The following is an 18262-nucleotide window of genomic DNA, read 5'->3' as shown; positions in this document are numbered from 1 at the left end:
GGCTCGCCTCCGCCGCCGCCGTGCTGCCAGGCGCGGCGCTGCCCGGCTCGGCACGGCACGGCACGGCCCCGCCGAGCCCCCCGCGCAGCACCACACCGCGGGCCCCGCCATGGACGGGGGCGCCTTCGGAGCGGGGAAAGCCGGCGGCGCCTTCGACCTGCAGGCCTTCCTCCGGCAACCGCACACGCTGCTGCGGCTGCTCTCCTGGGTGAGGCCGCGGCGCGGAGCGGGGGGGAGCGGGACGGGGGTGCGGGGAGCAGCGGCGGGGCCTTCGGCTCCCCCCGCGCATGCATGTGCGTGTGTGTGTGCGCGCGTTACCTCTCCGTGTGAGGTTATATAATACGGATCGTTGTGCTGCTTCGAATGGTGTATGTTATATATGCTGTCATATACATTGCTTCTCGTCCGTGCGTGCGCGCATAGCTCTCCGCGTATATAAGAGAGGCATATCCGTGCCTCCATAGGGATCCGTCTCCATCCGTACACATAGATCTGCATGCCCGCATCTGCCTCCAGATGTGCCGATCTCCGTACGTAGCTCCATCCGTATCCATACGCCCGCGTAGATGCACAGCCGTAGGCACACAGATGTGCAGGGACATAGGGCCATACATGGGGCCATACATAGGGCCATGCGGGGTGAGAGTGCCCTGCTGCGGGGCTGCAGCCATGGGGAGGGATGGGGTGAGCCGGGTGGGCTCTCCCTCCATCTGTTTAGGGGATCTGTGTGTCCTCCCCCCTGGCTGGGGTGTTTATGGGATGTGGGGTACCAGCAGGCTGGGGGAGATGCTTTGGGGTACACAGAGTGGCAAAGGTGAGCTGGGGGGGGGGGGGGTTCTGTGCTCCCTCCTTTTCCCGTCCCCTCTGAGCCTGCTGCTCTCCATAACGCGCTCCCCCATCCCATGGCCGCCGGCCCCGCACGTCTCCGCACGAAGGTCATTGGGATTAAGGCAGCGAGCTGCGGCAGGAGCCGGCGCGGGAGAGATTGAGGTCTGGGCTGGGAGCGGAGGAGGGAGGGCAGGCGGAGGGGAGAGGGCACATGTGTGCTGGCACCCATAGGGCAAAATAAATGACATACAATGAAATAAGCACCGAAGAGGGAACGGGGAATTGAAGCTGGGCATGGGGGTGCTGTCTGTCCCCTGGGATGCTGTGACGTGAGGGTGGCTGCAGAGCCCTGGGATGGCTGAGGATGTCATTAATGCAGGTGTCTGTCCATCTGCCCGTCTGTCTGGACTCACTGACACCAGGCTTGGGGCTGTGGTGGGGCACGCAGCCCCGTCCCTTTGCCTGCCCGAGTATGATGGACGGAGTGTGACCTACAAAGGCTCTCCCGCTTCTAATCTCCGTGGCAGAATTTCCTCTCTCTTTCTCTCTCTCTCTCACCCTCTCTGCCTTTCCTTTCCTTTTTTTTTTTTTTTTCCTTCATGACTTCATTCGAGCACTGCAGGGTTCTGGCTTCCCAAAGGTGAGCCAGAGAGAGAGCAGGATATCTGTATTTTTATTAGGCACCTGCTCTGCTTTGGAGTATCTCAGTGCTCCCTGAGCCCACAGCAAGGAGCATGTCCTGGGGACCAGCATCTCCCCATAACATTCCCCTATGGCTGTTGCTCTGACCTTGGCAGAGGACAGCATGGGGCTCACCAGCCCTGCATGGGGCTGAGGAGGTCACATCCCATTGTGGGTCAGCCAGGACCTGGCTGGGCTGTCCTGAGTGGCACATCCCCCTTTTCTCTCCCCAGCTGTGGGTTCCTCCTTCTTTTCCTGGCCAGGGAGCCACAGGCTGCCTCCCATATATTTAGTCCTGAATTTGTCTTCCAGCCTTGAGACCAAGAAGGGTCCTGATGGGTGTTGAAGTCCTGTCTCAGGCTGTGACTAGCACCAGAAATAGAATCACAGAATCGTTCAGGTTAGAAAAGACCTCTAAGATTACCTAGTCCAGCCATCAGCCCATCCTCATCATGCCCACTAACCATGTCCCTCAGTAGCACATCCACGTGGTTCCTGAACACCTCCAGGCCCCTTCCATGAATCGGTGGAGCTTCACTCAAAAAATACAGGCTCATGGTTGTTTTGCCCCTCTCGCTCCCTGTGGGAGGGAGTTCAGATGCTTGAGGTTGGAGGCTCCTTGTAGCCACTTTCATGTGATGAGCTTTAATAAGGAGCAGAACATCCCATGGTTGCTTCCCATGAAGTCATAACTTCCATAAGGAAGTGACCTTGTGCTTGGGTCATGCCTTGTGGCAGACTTGGTTGTGACATTGAGGTGTGGATGAGTGTAGGGCATTGTACCAACAGGTGGCCGCCCTGGTTTTTGCCAGCAGTGGAGGGCTCTGGGGTCAGGAGCAGATGGGCTGGCAGAGGAGGAAGGGGTAGGATAGATTTGGAAAGGAGGATGCTAAGCTGTGGCACAAGGTTAGCGATTCTGGAGAGCTCATCCAACGAGCTCAGGTTACTTGGATGCTCTGGAGGCTTTTTTAAGGCATTACTCCCCATACTGCCTCTTTGCTTGTGGTTGGCTTTGTCCAAAATAGTACCTGCTAAGCAAAATTTTCCACTTGTGCTTTGCACGGAGCTGGCCAACAGAGCAGCTCCACACCAAGGGAAGGATGCAACCCTCAGGCTTTGAACGTAGCACCAGCTCCATAAATAAGTAAAGTGTGAACTGAAACGCTGTCCTAGCATTGAAGCAGGTGAGTATGGGGCCAGCTGCAGTCCCCACCTTCTTCCTGCCCTTACTACGTGCACCTGGGATGGCTTTGGCTGCCATGGCTGCTGTGTGAGATGAGGACTTTAGGGATAGGGCACCAGGCTGTGCCGACAGAAGGGTGGTGGATGTGCGCAGCCAATATGGGGCTGTGTATGGCATGTAGTGCTTTTCCCAGCACAACACTGCCAGGAAAGATCTTGGAGCCGAAGCAAATGGCTGTGGTTGCTCTAAAATAAAAGTGAATCCTTCCAGAGGGTCCTGAGGGCCAGACCCTGATGGAGAAAGGTGCGCTATGTGGTCCCAGCGTGACGGAGGAGAGATGACAGTGGTCAGCAGAAGGGTTAATGGTGAACAAAAGCCGCCTGGCATGGAGAGCCTTGCTCTGATCCCAGGGCAGGAATTAGGGATGTGGAGCTGCTCCCCCCAACATCACCTGCTCCAGCTCAGCTGAGAGGCGGGTGCCACGTGGCTGCCAGCCAGGACTGCCTCCAGGAGCTGAGAAAAGCAGTGGGGACTCGCAGGAGTGGGCAGTGCTCTGGGATCAGGGCTTACCAGAATGCTGGGAGTTAAACGGAGGCCTTCTGCTTTCAGGCTGCTGTTCCCACATGCACCCAAAGCCGCGTGTGTTTTTCTTCAAAATGAGCTAAATAGAAGCAGATTTAACGATGGGGATGATGATAATAATCCACGTCTGCACAGGGCACTCTGATGCTTTCCAGAAGCTGTGTTTGCGGGTGAATGAGTGCAGATGAAAACCCCATCATCTCTGCCGTTTGCTCTCTTCCTCGTCTTCGTGTTTTGAATAGATTTATTCTTGCTCATTGCCAGATCAGCATGGGAGAGGTCATCGCTTCGTTCTGCCCGAGGTGGATTGGATTTGAAGTCCCACGGGTGATGTTATGTCACCGAACTGTTTCCTCTCCCTAATGGAATAAAGCAGAGGAGGAAGCAGCTGGAATCATGGCTGGAGGGCACCACATCAACCCAACAGCTTTGTCCCTGCTGGGGCTGTCATAGGGCTTTTGGGGAAGAAACAGTGGCAAATTCCTGGGAGGAGGTGCCGGAAAATCCCTGCAGGGCACTGGGGCACATCACATGATGCCTGGGGATGGGGATGGGAGCACTGCACAGACCTCACATGATGCTCAGCAGGTTCTGCCTGGCCGGAGCAGGATTAAAGCAAGGCTTTGTATGGCGGGATGCAGTTCATTTTTTGGTTCCTCTGTCTGTCTCAGCTCTACAGGGTGCCTGGCTCTGGGCTTCCCTGGATGCCACCAGGCACTTGCAGTGGAAAATGAGGGTGCTGCAGTCCGACAGATAATGAGGAATGACAGTGCACAGGGGAAGGAGGGTGGCTGGCATTTCTTTCTAAGCGATGCAGATGTGCTGATGACAGAAACATAAACGCTTTATTCTTGCAGGCTTGTGGTGCTTTGTTTATAATGCAGGCAGGCATTCACACTGCACCTGCTGCCTGGATTATCTTGGCACATGCACAGCTTGTGCAACCTAGGAAATATCGAGTATTTAATTGGTCTGAGATGCCTTGCAAAGACAGCAAGCTTCCACCCACCTCCTGTGCCAAGACACAGCTGGGGTTAAGTGTGCAGCAGTAAATCCTCTGGGCTCAGCACACAGGGGAGAGAGGAATGTGGCACCAGGGTAAGGGGGCATCTTGCCATGCTTCTCTTCCCAACCTGTGGAATGGCCTTAAGGTAATGGCCTTAGGAAAAACTTCTCAGAAAGAGCGGTGCTGCAGTGGCACAGGCTGCACAGGGAGGTGGTGGAGTCACCGTCCCTGGAGGTGTTCCAGAGCCGTGTGGATGTGGCACTGAGGACGTGGTCAGTGGGCATGGTGGGGGTGGGCTGGCTGTTGGACTGGGTGATCTTAGAGGTCTTTTCCAATGAGTCCTTTCAGTTTCATGCACTCAACTGATTCATCAGGAAGTGTTGACATGGATAGAAGGAGCAAGTGCAAAAAAGAATAATTCTGCTGCTTTTGCACAGGGAGAGCCCTTCCAGGTCAACAGCAAACTCAAAGATGAGAGAGGAGAGATGTGTGTCAAGGCAGGATCAGAGTAAACAGAAGTGTCTCTGGGGAGTAAGAAGCTCACTCAACCCAAAATGAACAAGCAGAGACTCAGTGCAGCTGAGGGTTGGCCTGACTCAGAGAATTGACATCTCACCATTTTTGAGCCCTAAACTGAAAGTGAACACCAGAGTGTATGTTTTTGGAGGTTGTTCTCATCTTCCAAAGGAGAAGGTATGCTTTCTGCCTAGTGCTGCAGAAAACCAGGCACCCACGTTGTAGCCCCAGTACCAGGAGGCTTACACCTTCGGTGGTCATAGAATCATGAAGGCTGGAAAAACCACCAAGATCACCTAATGCTACCATAGTTGTGTGAGCCCTGGGAGCACGCGGACCTCACCTCCAGGAGATGTAAGTCAGAGGAACACAGCAATTACTGCAAATGATGGCAGGCAGACCAGCCAGCCCTGCTGGCAGTTAAGGTGTGCGAGATTTTCCACTGAAAGACCGTGCTTGTAATTGTCTGCAGTTCTACTGCCTTTCTCAACCACTCAGACCAAAATTTTGAAGACAAAACTTTGCTCCAGGAAGAAATACATTTTATTGGGTTTTGTTTTTCGTGGCGATTTGAGTAAAGTATGAACAGTTTTCATTTTCAAATAGAAGAAGGAGGAGGGCAAATCAGTCATTTTATTTCCTAGCATAAAAATCTCTTGCAGCCTTTCAAAGAAACCATATGGTCCCAATGGTTAGGAGCAGGATCCCCATCTGTGTCATATTGCTGTCAGAAACACGTCCAGGGTTAGCAACCCAAATGGGACTGAATGATGAGCCTTTGGGTGAAAAAAAAAACAGCACTGGTGTCAGTAGATACTTGTTCAAGCTTGGCAGCTGCACTGTGGCCACTTGAGAGCTGTCAGGGCTAGTGGATAGGGTTCCTCTGGTTCTTAGAATCATACAATCATGGAATTATTGAGGTTGGAAGAGGCCTCCAAGATCACTTAGTCGAACCACCAGCTCATCCCCACCGTGCCCACTGACCATGTCCTCAGTGCCACATCCACACGGCTCTGGAACACCTCCAGGGATGGTGACTCCACCACCTCCCTGTGCAGCCTGTGCCACTGCTCTTATGGAGAATAAATCTCTCCTGATATCTAACCTGAACCTCCCCTGGCACAACTTGAGGCCATCCCCTCTAGCACTATTGCTGTTCCCTGGGAGCAGAGGCCAACCCCACCTCACTGCAACCTCTTTCAGGTAGAGAGCAATGAGGTCTCCCTGGAGCCTCCTCCAGCCAGAACAACCCCAGTTCCCTCAGCTGCTCCCCATCAGACTTGTGGTCCAGACCCCTCACAGCTCCACCCCTGAGCACACTCCAGGGCCTCCATGTCTTTCTGGTAGTGAGGGGCCTGAAACTGAATGCAGCACTTGAGGTGCAGCCTCACCAGTACCGAGTACAGAGGTGCCACTGGCCGAACAGCAGAGATCTGGGTATGGGCCGGGACCATCCACCCCACCGGTGGGAAATCATTGAGTCATAGAATGATATGGGTTGGAAGGGACCTTAAAGCCAGTTCCACCCCCTGCCCTGAGCAGGGCTGCCCCCCAACAGATCAGGCTTCCCAGAGCCCCATCCAACCTGGGCTTGAGCTCCTCTAGGCAGCTTCTCTAGGCAGCCTGAGACTGTGCATGGGCTTAGTGTTTATCAACACTTAATTTTCCCTGCACTCACCAAACTGCTGCTTCTTTGCTTTTTGGGTTGTCTTGAGATGTAAAGATCTCAAGACACCCTGCAAAGAGAAATTTGTGCACGCTGCCTTCATCTCTCTCCTTCCTTCCTTTTCCATCCTTCCTTTCTTTTCCTTCCTTCTTCCTCCTGCTGTGTGAGAGGGCTGGCCATGCAGCAGGAGGCAAGGGCTAATTCGGTGAGCAAAGGTTAAACTGGCAGGTGTGGATTATGGCATCTCTACCCGGCCTCATCCTTAATTCTACCTGATTTAACATAATGCGCTGCTGCGGTGTTGGTGGTGGGTAGGGAAGACTCCTGGTGCTCCTGCAAAATCTGTGGGGAGGGTTAGGATGTGTCATGGGCTGGGCTGAAGCGGGGCAATGGGGAGAGGGGGCTTATGTGCAAGGGGATGGGGAGAGCAGGAGCCTAGAGGGTCAGCAGGAGGAGCTGGGGCTGTGGGAAGGCGATGAGGGAAAGGAGCACAGTAGCCAGATGGATAAAATTAGAGCATAAACGTATAGTGAGACAAGGAATTCCTAGAAGGGAAAGGAGTGGGTGGGAAAATAAGTGCAGACTAAGCGGATTTCTGCTGCTGGGAGCCCTTGCATGCAGGCACCCGCACCAAAGCTGTATCTGCGTTTGCACTCCACATCGCCTCCCTGTGCGTGTGCGGGAAGCCGCCCTTCCTCCAGGCTGAGGCTGCTTCACATCGGTTTGGATCAGATGGATGAACAGACTCCATCTAGATGTGCCCTATTTTAAGCTAATCCTCTGAAATCAAATAAAACCACCCCTGCTAAACTGCCACAATTGAGGGGAGGCAGCAGGATGGGGGCTTGCCCAAGCTCCTTGGAGCTCATCCAGAGCAACCTGCCCTGACATCGCTCTGCCTGTCCCCCAGGTGTTCTCCATCGTGGTGTTTGGCTCCATTGTCAATGAGGGGTATGTGAACCGCCTGGACGAATCAGAGGAGCACTGCATTTTCAACCGCAACCGCAACGCCTGCAACTATGGCATTACCGTGGGTGTCCTCGCCTTCCTCAGCTGCCTTCTCTACCTGGCTCTGGATGCCTACTTCCCGCAGATCAGCAGCGTCAAGGACCGCAAGAAGGCAGTGCTTTCAGACATCGGCGTCTCAGGTGAGCTTCCCAACCGGCTTTCTCTGCCCTTTCCCTGCTGTCCTGCTGCTGGGCTGCTGCCAGATCCCTGGTGTTCCCCATCCTGATAGCTGTGCAGGATCTTCTCCAGCCCTGAGGCTTAGCTCAATTTACCTAGATCCCTACATCCCCAGTGGTGTGATGGGACCACAAGTGGAGCAAGAGCACAGCATCTGAACTTGTCAAGGATTTCTGTCTTCCAAGTTGGTTCATGTTTAGCCTAGCAGTGCTACACACAGCCAACAGGGCAGAAAAGGGGAGGGACCCAGTGCTGCTTGATGTGACACCTCAGTGAACCAGCAAGCTCACTTGGGCTTAGAAAGCCATCATGGCCAACACATGGCCCAGTTTGCAGCATGATGATGGGTTGCGTGGGGTTGTAGTTTGCAGACCAGTGTGATGTGTTTATGTTGGGCTCACACACACCTTCTTGATCTCTGTCCCCTGCAGCCTTTTGGGCGTTCCTCTGGTTTGTTGGCTTCTGCTTTCTGACTAACCAGTGGCAAGCTTCAAAAGAAGAGGACAACCCAATGAACGAGGGAGGAGACGCAGCCCGAGCAGCCATCACGTTCTCATTCTTCTCCATCTTCACCTGGGTGAGTAAAGCAACCACAGTGTCAGATTGAGGCTCCTCTACAATTGTATTGGCTTGTGGGGAATGGGAGGTGACAAGATAAGTGACTCCTTCTGGAAATGACATGGCCTTGGAGTAGGAAATGGAGGAGCAGAGGCAGCCTGGAGGGACGCCTGATGCGGTGGTTTTAGGCAGCTCAGCTCCTTCATACCACCTTCTCCTCCTCTAAAGAACGGGGGCAGAAAATACACTGGAAAAAGCTGCTTGGCTGAGATAAGGAGAAAGAAATCACTCACCAGTTACAGTCATGGGCCAAACAGGCTCAGCATATGGAGACTAATAGCATTTATTGTCTACTAATAACAGATTATAGCAGTGAGAACTAAAAGTGAACTAAAAATACCTTCCTGCCCATCCACCCCACCTACCTCCTCCTCAAGCAGTACAGAGGGGTGGGGAATGGGAGCTGTGGTCAGTCTGTACCACTGTCATCTCCGTGGTCACTCCCTGCCCCTGCTCCATGTGGGTCCTTCCCATCCTTCCCGAACTGACCCCACATGGGCTTCCCACAGGCTGCAGCTCTCCAAGCATTGCTCCAACATGGCTCTGTAGTGTGGGGCTCATCCTTCAGGAGCTGCTCCAGCACGGGTCCCCACGGGCAGCAGCTCTACTGCATTTTCCTGTCCATGAAAGGATTTTGAACAGCACTTGCAGCTCACTGATGCCAAGCAGAGAAGGAAGCTGCAGGCTAGGGGCTCACATGAAATGTCCTCAGTGGCCACAAGAGGCTGCAGTCGCATCACTCCCATCTCTAGGGATGCAGTCTGCACCCGTGACTGCAGTAGTCGGGCACTGCACCGAGGTGGGTGGCAGTGGGGACAAGGGACAGCAGTGTGACCCCCACCTTGAGAGCCAAAGGCAAGCAGCAGCATCCCTCAAGCTCCAGCAGAAGGCATGATGGGAACAAAGGCTTGTGCAAGGACCCTTTTGGAGAGGAGTGTTGGCAGCACTTGCAGGGTCCTCCCGGACGCATGGGCTGCAGGTGGCTGAAGGCATCCTCTTGTCTGGATCTTTGTGTTTGTTTTTCAGTTTCACTCAAATGCTCTGTTCTGATCTTCCTCGCTGATCCTCCTCCCCACCCCTCTCTCTCCTCACAGGGCTTCCTCGCCTTTCTGGCTGTCCGACGGCTCAGAGACATTACTTTTCAGGAAGAATACAACACACTATTCCCCAACTCCCCGTCCTTGCTGCCATAATGCCCCTCAGTGACGAGGAGCCTGGGGGCAAGGGGTGCAGACAGAGGAAGCTGTTGAGCACTTGGCTCCATCTCTGTGTTCCTTCTCGACCCCTTCTCTCCCTCAGCCTAACTAATGCTGCGTAACACTCGTGCCTTTCTTTTGATGACTGTTCATGTCTCAGCCAGAAGATGCCTTCTGCCCCCCATTGCTGTGTCTTCTCTATTCCTCCCAGCCCTCATTCCCCAAACCCTGCCCCCAGGGGCAGCTCACAGCCTGCCAGACCGCTCACCTCTGCAGGGGATGCGCTGGGAAGACTGCTGGAGTCCAGGTGCCCACGTGCCCCTGCTGACAGCCCCACCCCATATCCCTCCTCTTCTCCCTGCCATGGGATTGGTGCTTTCTGTGGGATTGTCTCCCAGATGGGCTTCACCCACTAACCCGTAACCATGACTAACCTCCCTTTTGTTTATTTCTCTCTTGGCACGTTCCCCTCTCTCCCTTTCCCATCCCCTCTCTGCCTCCCATCTCTCTCCATCCTCCTGAAGGTGGGCCAGGCGTTCCTGGCGTATCAGCGTTTCCTGCTGGGTGCCGACTCGGCCCTCTTCTCCCAGGACTACATGGACCCCAGCCAGGACTCCGGCATGCCTTACGCTCCCTACACGAACGAGGAGGATGCGACGGACACGGTGGGGACGTACCAGCAGCCCCCTGCAGCAGATGCTTTTGACACCGAGACACAGGGGTACCAAACGCAGAACTACTGAGCCGCCGATGCCCCTTCCCCGTCCCCTTCCCCTTCTGCCCCCTTTCCCACTGCCGGCAGCGAGCCGAGGCACAAGCCAGACACGTGCGTAGTGGCACAGGAGGTGGCTCTCAGCTATGCTCCAGCCTTCTGGGTCATCTGTTTTTATTTATTGTTTTTAACAAAAAGAAAAAAAAAAATGCTCCCCATTGCCTCTTCCCCCTCCTCCCCCCAGAACTACCTGGCACCAAACTGTTCCAAAATCTGGCACCGAGGGAGGTCCCCACTTCCCCTCTCTCTCTCTTCCTTGGAAGAGAGAAGGAGGGGCTACAGCAGAGGTGGAAGGGAAGAGGTGAGAGGGAACAGGATGTTCATAGGCGAGGTGGTGCTGCCCCGTGCTGCAGTGCTGCTCCATGCTGCAGGAGCATCTGAATTGGCTCAGGGAGGGGAGGGTGGAAGGGGCAGGCTGAGCTGGCATGCAGGCGTGCGAGGGTGGAGGGAGGGATGGGGAGAGAGGGTGCTCTTCACTGTGGATCAGGAGATGCTTTGTTTTGAGAGGTTTTGGCAAGACAGAATGGGATGGGAAAAAGGAGTATTTGCAGGTACAATCAAAATCCAGTGTTTTTCACAGGTTTTGCTGTAGATGAAAGCAAGAGGGCTTGAGAGAGCAGAGCAGGGAGGCAGTACCGTGAGGGCCACTCCTTCTCCATGCAGAAGTGTTTTCACTGCTTGGGTACTGCTGCATCCTCCTCCCTTCCTCTGGCCAGATCACATGGGAATGGAGTAGGAACCCCAAAAAGAGATGCAGCTGTTGTGTCCAGACATCACATTGGGGTGCAGCGAGTGGTGGGAGAGTCCAAAGGTGGTCTTCACCTCCCACTCAGATGGGAAGGTCAGCAAAGATGGGAGAATTCCCTCCATTTCCACCCTCCAATTGTTTGGGGCTACAGTGGGCTCTCTGAACACTGGTCCTGCTGTACTTTTAGTTACCTTAGTGCTCCTGCAGCATCTGACATGTCTTTAAAGCCTCACCTAGGTGGCAGTAGTGAATCTCAGATAAAAGCTCGTATTGACATTACTTCACGCTTCTCACAATTTTGCTTCAAGAAACAGCTCTGGAAGCACAGTATTTATTCCAGGATAGAATTAATGTCAGTGCCTAGAAGTAAGGGATTGAGCAGTAGCCAGCTGGACCGCTTCAGCACAGACATCTTTCAGATCACGGTCAGTGGGGTATGTCTTGAGGAGCTCTGCCCCCTGGGCAGCCACCATGGTCCATGTGGCACTGGCCCAAGGAGCGGAGTTCAGGAACAGATCCAGCATCCACCGGTGCTTCCCCCAAGCATTCAGCCCATTCCGTGTAGCATCCTTAGGAGCCAGGAGGACAGGATGCGGGTCTGGCCATGCAAACACCTCATCTGGAGGACACAGTCCTCTTTCATCCAGGTCACCAGTCCTCCTCCTCCTAGCACTACTCCTTTCCAGCTGCCCCACATCAATGGAGAAGGAGTAGACATCACAGAGTTGTGGGTTCCGAAGGGGAAGGAAGGACAGCTCTCCATTGCATGCAGGCACAGTTTCTACCTGCTCCACACCTTTCTCTGTGGCTCTGAGTGAAAGCAATACTGTACATAGGAGGGGTATTTTTCAGAGGGAAGCCCCTCAGGCTTTTTTTTTCGATGGGATCAGCCTAATATTTAGGCTTGGGAGGGGGTTACTTTATTGAGAGATTCAGTGTGCGGGGAAGCTCCTTCCAATCCACCTCTCCCACCGGGGGAGAGGAAGGAAAGAACGGTGAGGTGGTGGAGACAAACTAGTTGTACTTATCCAGAGTCATCTGTGTCATCCTTCATGCTTTCATTTTGGATGTGTGGGTTGGGTACCAAGAGGAGACTATAAATAACAAGCTCTCAGCATGAAGATTTGTTGGACTGCTGGGAATTGCCCATCATCGGTCCCATCTCATTGGGATGAGGGACTAAGCACATGAGAAGCACGGGTCATAAATGTGGGGGGAGTCTGCCTGGGGTCTTTTTGATGGTGTAGCATGGGACAATCATCTATGCCCCTTCCCTGAGCAGAGCTACACCGATGGCTAAACATCATGTGGGTGTGACCCATGACAAAGCTTTTCTTTATCGGTCTTTTGCTTGCTTCCCTCATGTAACCAGCTGGTGGGCTTCAGTGGCTTTGAGGTGGGACAAGTCTCCTCCTCAGCCAACACTTCAGTGGGACGTGAGCCAGGTAGCTTCATCCTGGGCTATTGCCCATCTTTGTCTCTTTCTTCCTTGCTTTGTGTTACAGCAAAGGCATTGATATGGCAGGGGACGCTGTAACAGTAGATGCTTGGGCAACTTCTTGCCTTTGCTCATGGGAGAAGGTGTACTCTCCTTGGGTCGACTTCCTTTGAGCCTTTGCAAGGGAGGGTTGTTGGTGGCAAGCCTGAGGGTGGGACTTATGTGGTTAGCACACAGCCCTTGAAAATGTGGCATATGGCTGGCTCTGAGGAGATGAATCTACCCGAGGGGTTGGTTATCATATATTGGGAACTTCTGATAAGGGGCTGCTGGTGGTCATATGAAGACCTGGGCACCTGGCTGGAACGTGTCCTTTTTAGATCCTAAACGAGTGTGAGATCAGTCCCACTCTAGGGATTAGGAGATCAGAGGGAAGGCTGCATAAGCAAAACGATAAGAAGGCTTTCTTCCCCGCCGTGCCATTTGTCCGGATTACAGAGGATTACTCATCCCCTGCTGGGAGCAATGGCCCCTTGATGTCTTCTTATCTTGCCAAGTCCCCAAGTAAGGTACTTTTATGATAGCAGGAACTGTGAAGGTCAAAGGGGTAACGAAACCCTGCCCCACCTCTACCTGTGGCTTCAGCCTCCTGACATGCCCCCCATCCCTGGCTCACCTACGTCCCCACCACCTTGTTCATCATCTCATTACACACCCGTCCCCTCCGCATTAGTCCTGGCAGTCCCCTCAGGGCAGGAGGGCAGTGTGTCTCCACACATTCAGGAGCACTCAGGAGGTCCCAGGAAGGCAGTGTAGTGGGACAGTCTCCATGGGAGCGTTGGCTCTGGTCTTCAGAGCAGGTACAAGGCAGGGAACCCAGAAAGGCCACCTCATGCAGCAAGTCCAAACCATCCATCCAGACACCTCCCTGCTGCCCTCGTGGCATCCATCACACCATCTGGGCTGCCCTGCCCCTTCCCCTGCCACATTACTGCCTGTGTATAGTATATATTATATATATATATATTTTAAAAGATGTATAATATAAAGCTATACATATATACGTATATACGATGACTCACCGATGGCCTGCCGCATACAGGATCCCCTGAGTGGTCTTGTCTAAGCCTGAGTGTACCTTCACCCCTCCTCCCCTCGTCCCCATCTGTCCTCAAATCCAACTACAGCAAACCCCGCCACCTCGGCACATGTGTTTACAATATCCTATATATTTGTGGTTAACAAAGTGAAGGTGGTAACTACTGGTGTCTCAATAAAGTTACAACATTCAAAATAATGAAACAATATAAAAAGCTGGTCTGGGTTTTCTTTGCGATTGGATGGCTTTTCTAGCCACAGAGGGTCTTGGGAGGTCTTCGTGCAGCTGGGGCACCTCAAGGAGCAGGACTGCCCATGCCAACACTTCTCCCATTTGAACCCAGCATACAACGGTCCTCCAGGCTTAGTGAAAATCGGCAGTATCAGTGGAGAGAGACCTAAATAGCTCCCCTTATTGAGAGAGACACTTCAGGAGGTGCTAAGAGTGGCTTGTTCTGCTTGGCTTGTTTGAAATCACACCTACCATCAAGTGTCTCTTACCTTATCAGGAGGAAAACATGAGAAGGAGCTTGAAGTACTGTATTGGGGTTTATTGTGAAACGGCTGTAGTCATAGAAGGTGTGGATGGGGGACCTGGAAGAATATGGAATAAACATCACTATTTTCACAGCCAGGGAAGAAGATCTGTTTATTACTCGGATGTGCCTTCTATTTATCTCTGTGTGACCATTGCTTGGTTGTCTAGCATAGCACACATTTTCAAAACATAATCAAGTACTGGGAAACAAGAGCTCTCAAGACACTGCTGACTGGGTTTCAGTAATAGATGGCTCAACACTGAAAAGGATATCATTGCAATTTCCTCCGTGACAAAAATAAAATTCAAAATACTATTTTTCGCCAATGCTTAGATAAAGCTTCCTTTCATCCCCTTTCAGTGCACTTATCACCTGAGTACTGAGGTATCTAATGTGCCTACCCTTGTGTAGCCTGAGGACAGTAAGCACAGGCACATGATGGTAAACTGGCAGCATCCAGTCCTCCAGATCGTCTCCCCTCTTGGTTACACAGCTGAGACATACACACTGTAGCTGCACCTAAGTGTATACCTAAATGTATTGATATACCCACCCATCTTTTCTTTCTTTGGACAAAGACCCTTCCTTCCTACAGTCCTACTTTTGGGGGTAGAAGTGTTCTAGAGATGCCATGCCCCCAAAAAGGCAAATGTCTTGGCAAAAGGAAGAGCTAAAAACTGGTAAGACCAAATGTTGCCAAAACCAAGCCTAAAGCTCTGCACAAAACCTCTTTTGCAGTGATAGCTCTCTCTCTCTATTGGGGGGGTCTCTGAGTGCCTACAACAGCACCATGATGGGGCTGCACCATGCTCCCTGCTCTCCACAGCACACTGTTCAGTAATGTTTGTTCACCTTTTATCCGCTAGTCCAGCAGGGTGACCGGTGGAATGCTTCTTCCCTTTCTGCAGAGAAAACATTTGTAAAAACAGGAAGGCAGTAGTACGGCTTGGCACTAGAAATACTGTGCATATAATCCCTGGCATTGGGAACAGAGATGCGTGAGAAACAATAAGTACAAAGAGACAGAGAGAGAGGGAGGGATGAGAAATATGGGGGTTTAATGAGGGATAGGGAGCTAGAAATCTGTTAGTCACTGAATCATGCAATTCGTTTATTGGTGCATGGATGAGGTTCAGTGACCGATATTCTGTATGCTTGGGGAGATCTTTGCTGCATGAAAATATAGCATAGTGATTTCTGAGATGATTTACTGAAGGTATAAAGCGTAAATAAAACAGAAAAAAAAAACCCAAGCTCCATCAATACAGCAGCAGAAACTGTGTTGGTGCAGCATTCCATTTTGTGAGTGCTGCATAAAGCTGTTGATCTCTGCAAGCAGGTATTCATGAGGCAGCACGCAAGCTTCAGCAGCGCTTTCTACTTTGGAAGACTGCAAAAGGTTGGACAGATATGCATTTAGCATTGCAAGCAGCCTTGTTTGGCAAATCCTACTGTTCTCATTTTGCAGACTAAGTAGTTAAGGGCCTTGTTCAAGGTTAGGGTGGAGGCTCAGTGACAGTGCCACAGGAACATCCTGAAGCTGACACAAATATTTTCACCAAGACCAAATGTTTTGTATCAGCACTGTGTTCCAGTCCAAACACGGAGGAGAAAATAAAACAGGATGACACCCTTCTGAGAGCACAACGGCTCTCCATCCCCCAGCAGAAGAAGTCGAGCAGGGGAGGCAGGCGACCGTCGTGGCTGTGCAAAGACCTGCAGCTTAAACTGAGAGAAAAGGGGGAAATGTACAGCAAGTGGAAGCAGGGTTGTGTATCCTGGGAGGAATACAGGGCTGTTGTCTGTGTGTGTGGAGATAGGATTAGGAAGGCCAAGGTGCAGATGGAGCTGAACTTGGTGAGGGATGTGAAAGATAACAAGGGGTTCTACAGGTACGTAGGCAGGAGGAGACAGGCCAAGGAGAGTGTTCCCCCTCTGATGAAAGGCAATGGGGAGCTGGCTTCCTCAGACATGGAAAAAGCTGAGGTACTCAATGAGTGCTTTGCCTCAGTCTTCACGGGTGGTCAGGCTTCCTGTGTCTGTCAGTACCACGAGCCTCTAGGTGAGGGTGTGGGGAGTGGTTTCTGTCCCACTGTAACAGTGGAACAAGTCCGAGTCCTCCTCAAGAAATTGAACGTGTACAAGTCCATGGGGCTGGATGATATCCATCCCAGGGTTCTGAGAGAGTTGGCTGATGTGGTTGCCGAGCCGTTCTCCATCACATTTGAAAAATCATGGCTGTCTGGTGAAGTCCCCGGTGACTGGAAAAAAGGAAACATTACTCCCGTTTTTAAGCCCCATCTGGAGTACTGCGTCCAGGCCTGGGGCCCCCAGTACAGGAAGGACGTGGAGGTCTTGGAGAGGGTCCAGAGGAGGGCCACTAAGATGATCAGAGGGCTGGAGCACCTCTTCTATGAGGAAAGGTTGAGTGAACTGGGCTTGTTTAGCTTGGAGCAGAGAAGGCAGTGGGGAGACCTCATTGTGGCCTTCCAGTATTTGAAGGGAGCATATAAACACGAAGGGGAACGGCTGTTTACGAGGGTGGATGGTGATAGGATGAGGGGGAATGGTTTTAAACTGAGACAGGGAAGGTTTAGGTTGGATATTAGGAGGAAGTTTTTCACTCAGAGGGTGGTGACGCACTGAACAGGTTGCCCAAGGAGGCTGTGGATGCCCCATCCCTGGAGGCATTCAAGGCCAGGCTGGATGTGGCTCTGGGCAGCCTGGTCTGCTGGTTGGCGACCCTGCACACAGCAGGGGGGTTGAAACTGGATGATGACTGTGGTCCTTTTCAACCCAGGCCATCCTATGATTCTATGACAATTGTCAGTGACCATGAGCTGCAGCCAGATATTTACATTAGTAACAAGACAAACATGCAGACTCCACTCTTGTTAGTCTCAGAAGGACACACTTAACAATATAAGAGCACAGCAATGACTCGTAACTCCCCAGTCCTGCAATGTGATACATGCTGGTGGTCACTGAGCTCATTGGAAGCCTTGCTGATATCAGTGGTGCTCTGTGCAAGGACAGGGGCTGCCTGAGCTAGACAAAATTCACGATTGCAACCTTGAATGTCATTAAATAAGCATAAGCTTTTGCTGCAATGCTGAAAAAGTGACATTGTGTTTTAAAGCAGATGAACTTGCCTGTTGTATTTGAGCAGTGCAGACAATGCTGTTCTACACGGATTTCTGCAGCATAAGGAATTCTTGATCCTGTAAGAGAACAGATCTTTATTAGTACAAAATCCATCCACTCCACTTTTAATTTTAATGCAGGCTTTAGCCCCGTCCCTGGAATTATTTCTACTGACTCACAGTTTTACCCACAGGAATATTTCAAATGTCATTGGTGAAACCAAGCTTAGACATAAAGCTGAACATGTAGAAACTTGTGTGTAGACTCAGGTTGTAAATCTAGCATTTTCTTCTGTATTCCAACAGTATAATCTTTAAAAATGAAATAAAAAAGAACTGCATACCTAAGGCTGCCAGAATGGCTGAGTATCTGTCAGTCTTGTGTGAAGAGAAAGGACGTGAAATCTTTGTTCATTTGGAAGACAGAGATATAACAAAACAATAAACAAAGGATTTAGGGGAAAAGGAGCTGGAATCCTCTGACAGGATCCCTCACAGCAAAACCCATCATTCCATAGAATGAGGTTAATTAACTAGCAATTATTTGTGAAGTACATCTGAATCTAATATGTTTGCCACAAATATGTCATTAAAAGAGTATCAAGTGACTGCTGGAAGTCAAGACTACTCAGTACCCATGCTCTCATCACGACTGCCTTGCTACCCATAGCTGAAAGTGCATGTCTGTCACGCTGGAGCCCATTCCTTCAGCCTGGGTTCACAGGGAGAACCGTGCTCTTCCCCCAGTGCTGCAGTCTGGCTGCCTGTCGTCATGCACTGCAAGACATGCCACTCACACACCTGCAGGTTTCTTCTGCCCACTTACAGTGTAAGGAAGTGCTGGGAATGATTCTTGAGCACTGGCATAGGCTGTCATGAGAGGTTATGGAGTCTCCTGGGAGGTCTTCAAAAGCCACCTGGCGGTGGGCCTGGGCACCCTGCTCTGGATGTCACTGATAAGGCAGATGAACCCAGATCCCCCTTCCAACCCAAACCATTCCATGGTTCTTTGACAAAGTTCAAGTGATGGCAGGCTTGAGGGCACAGTCACAATGTCCTGGCC

The 18262-nt window shown here is 51.9% G+C and overlaps 1 protein-coding gene across 3 annotated transcripts; it reads left to right on the top strand.

The window, feature by feature from the left end:
- The first annotated feature begins 22 nt into the window (after positions 1-22).
- On the top strand, positions 23-13732 carry SYNGR1 (synaptogyrin 1). Of its 3 annotated transcripts, none has more exons than XM_015285214.4 (4): positions 23-208; positions 7373-7610; positions 8079-8224; positions 10052-13732. In XM_015285214.4, exons 1-4 carry the CDS (start codon positions 110-112, stop codon positions 10202-10204), a joined length of 636 nt encoding a protein of 211 aa, XP_015140700.3. In that variant the 5' UTR covers positions 23-109; the 3' UTR covers positions 10205-13732. The 3 variants fall into 3 exon arrangements, with proteins under 3 accessions (XP_015140700.3, NP_001239207.4, XP_015140705.1); NM_001252278.4 differs by having other exon boundaries at positions 9986-13732; XM_015285219.4 differs by having other exon boundaries at positions 9360-13732.
- Positions 13733-18262: the final 4530 nt, after the last annotated feature.

Source organism: Gallus gallus, chromosome 1, assembly GCF_016699485.2.
Source record: "Gallus gallus isolate bGalGal1 chromosome 1, bGalGal1.mat.broiler.GRCg7b, whole genome shotgun sequence".
NCBI lineage: Eukaryota > Metazoa > Chordata > Aves > Galliformes > Phasianidae > Gallus > Gallus gallus.
Note: the sequence above shows the minus strand (reverse complement) of the source record. Positions and strands in the feature narration are given on the sequence as shown.

What these genes read in the sequence shown, in the direction of transcription:
- SYNGR1 (NM_001252278.4), top strand. Translation starts at nt 110, where the DNA reads ATGGACGGGGGCGCCTTCGGAGCGGGGAAAGCCGGCGGCGCCTTCGAC. An exon ending in TGCTGCGGCTGCTCTCCTGG is followed by an intron (nt 209 to 7,372) that starts GTGAGGCCGCGG and finishes CCTGTCCCCCAG; the next exon opens with GTGTTCTCCATCGTGGTGTT. An exon ending in TCTTCTCCATCTTCACCTGG is followed by an intron (nt 8,225 to 9,985) that starts GTGAGTAAAGCA and finishes ATCCTCCTGAAG; the next exon opens with GTGGGCCAGGCGTTCCTGGC.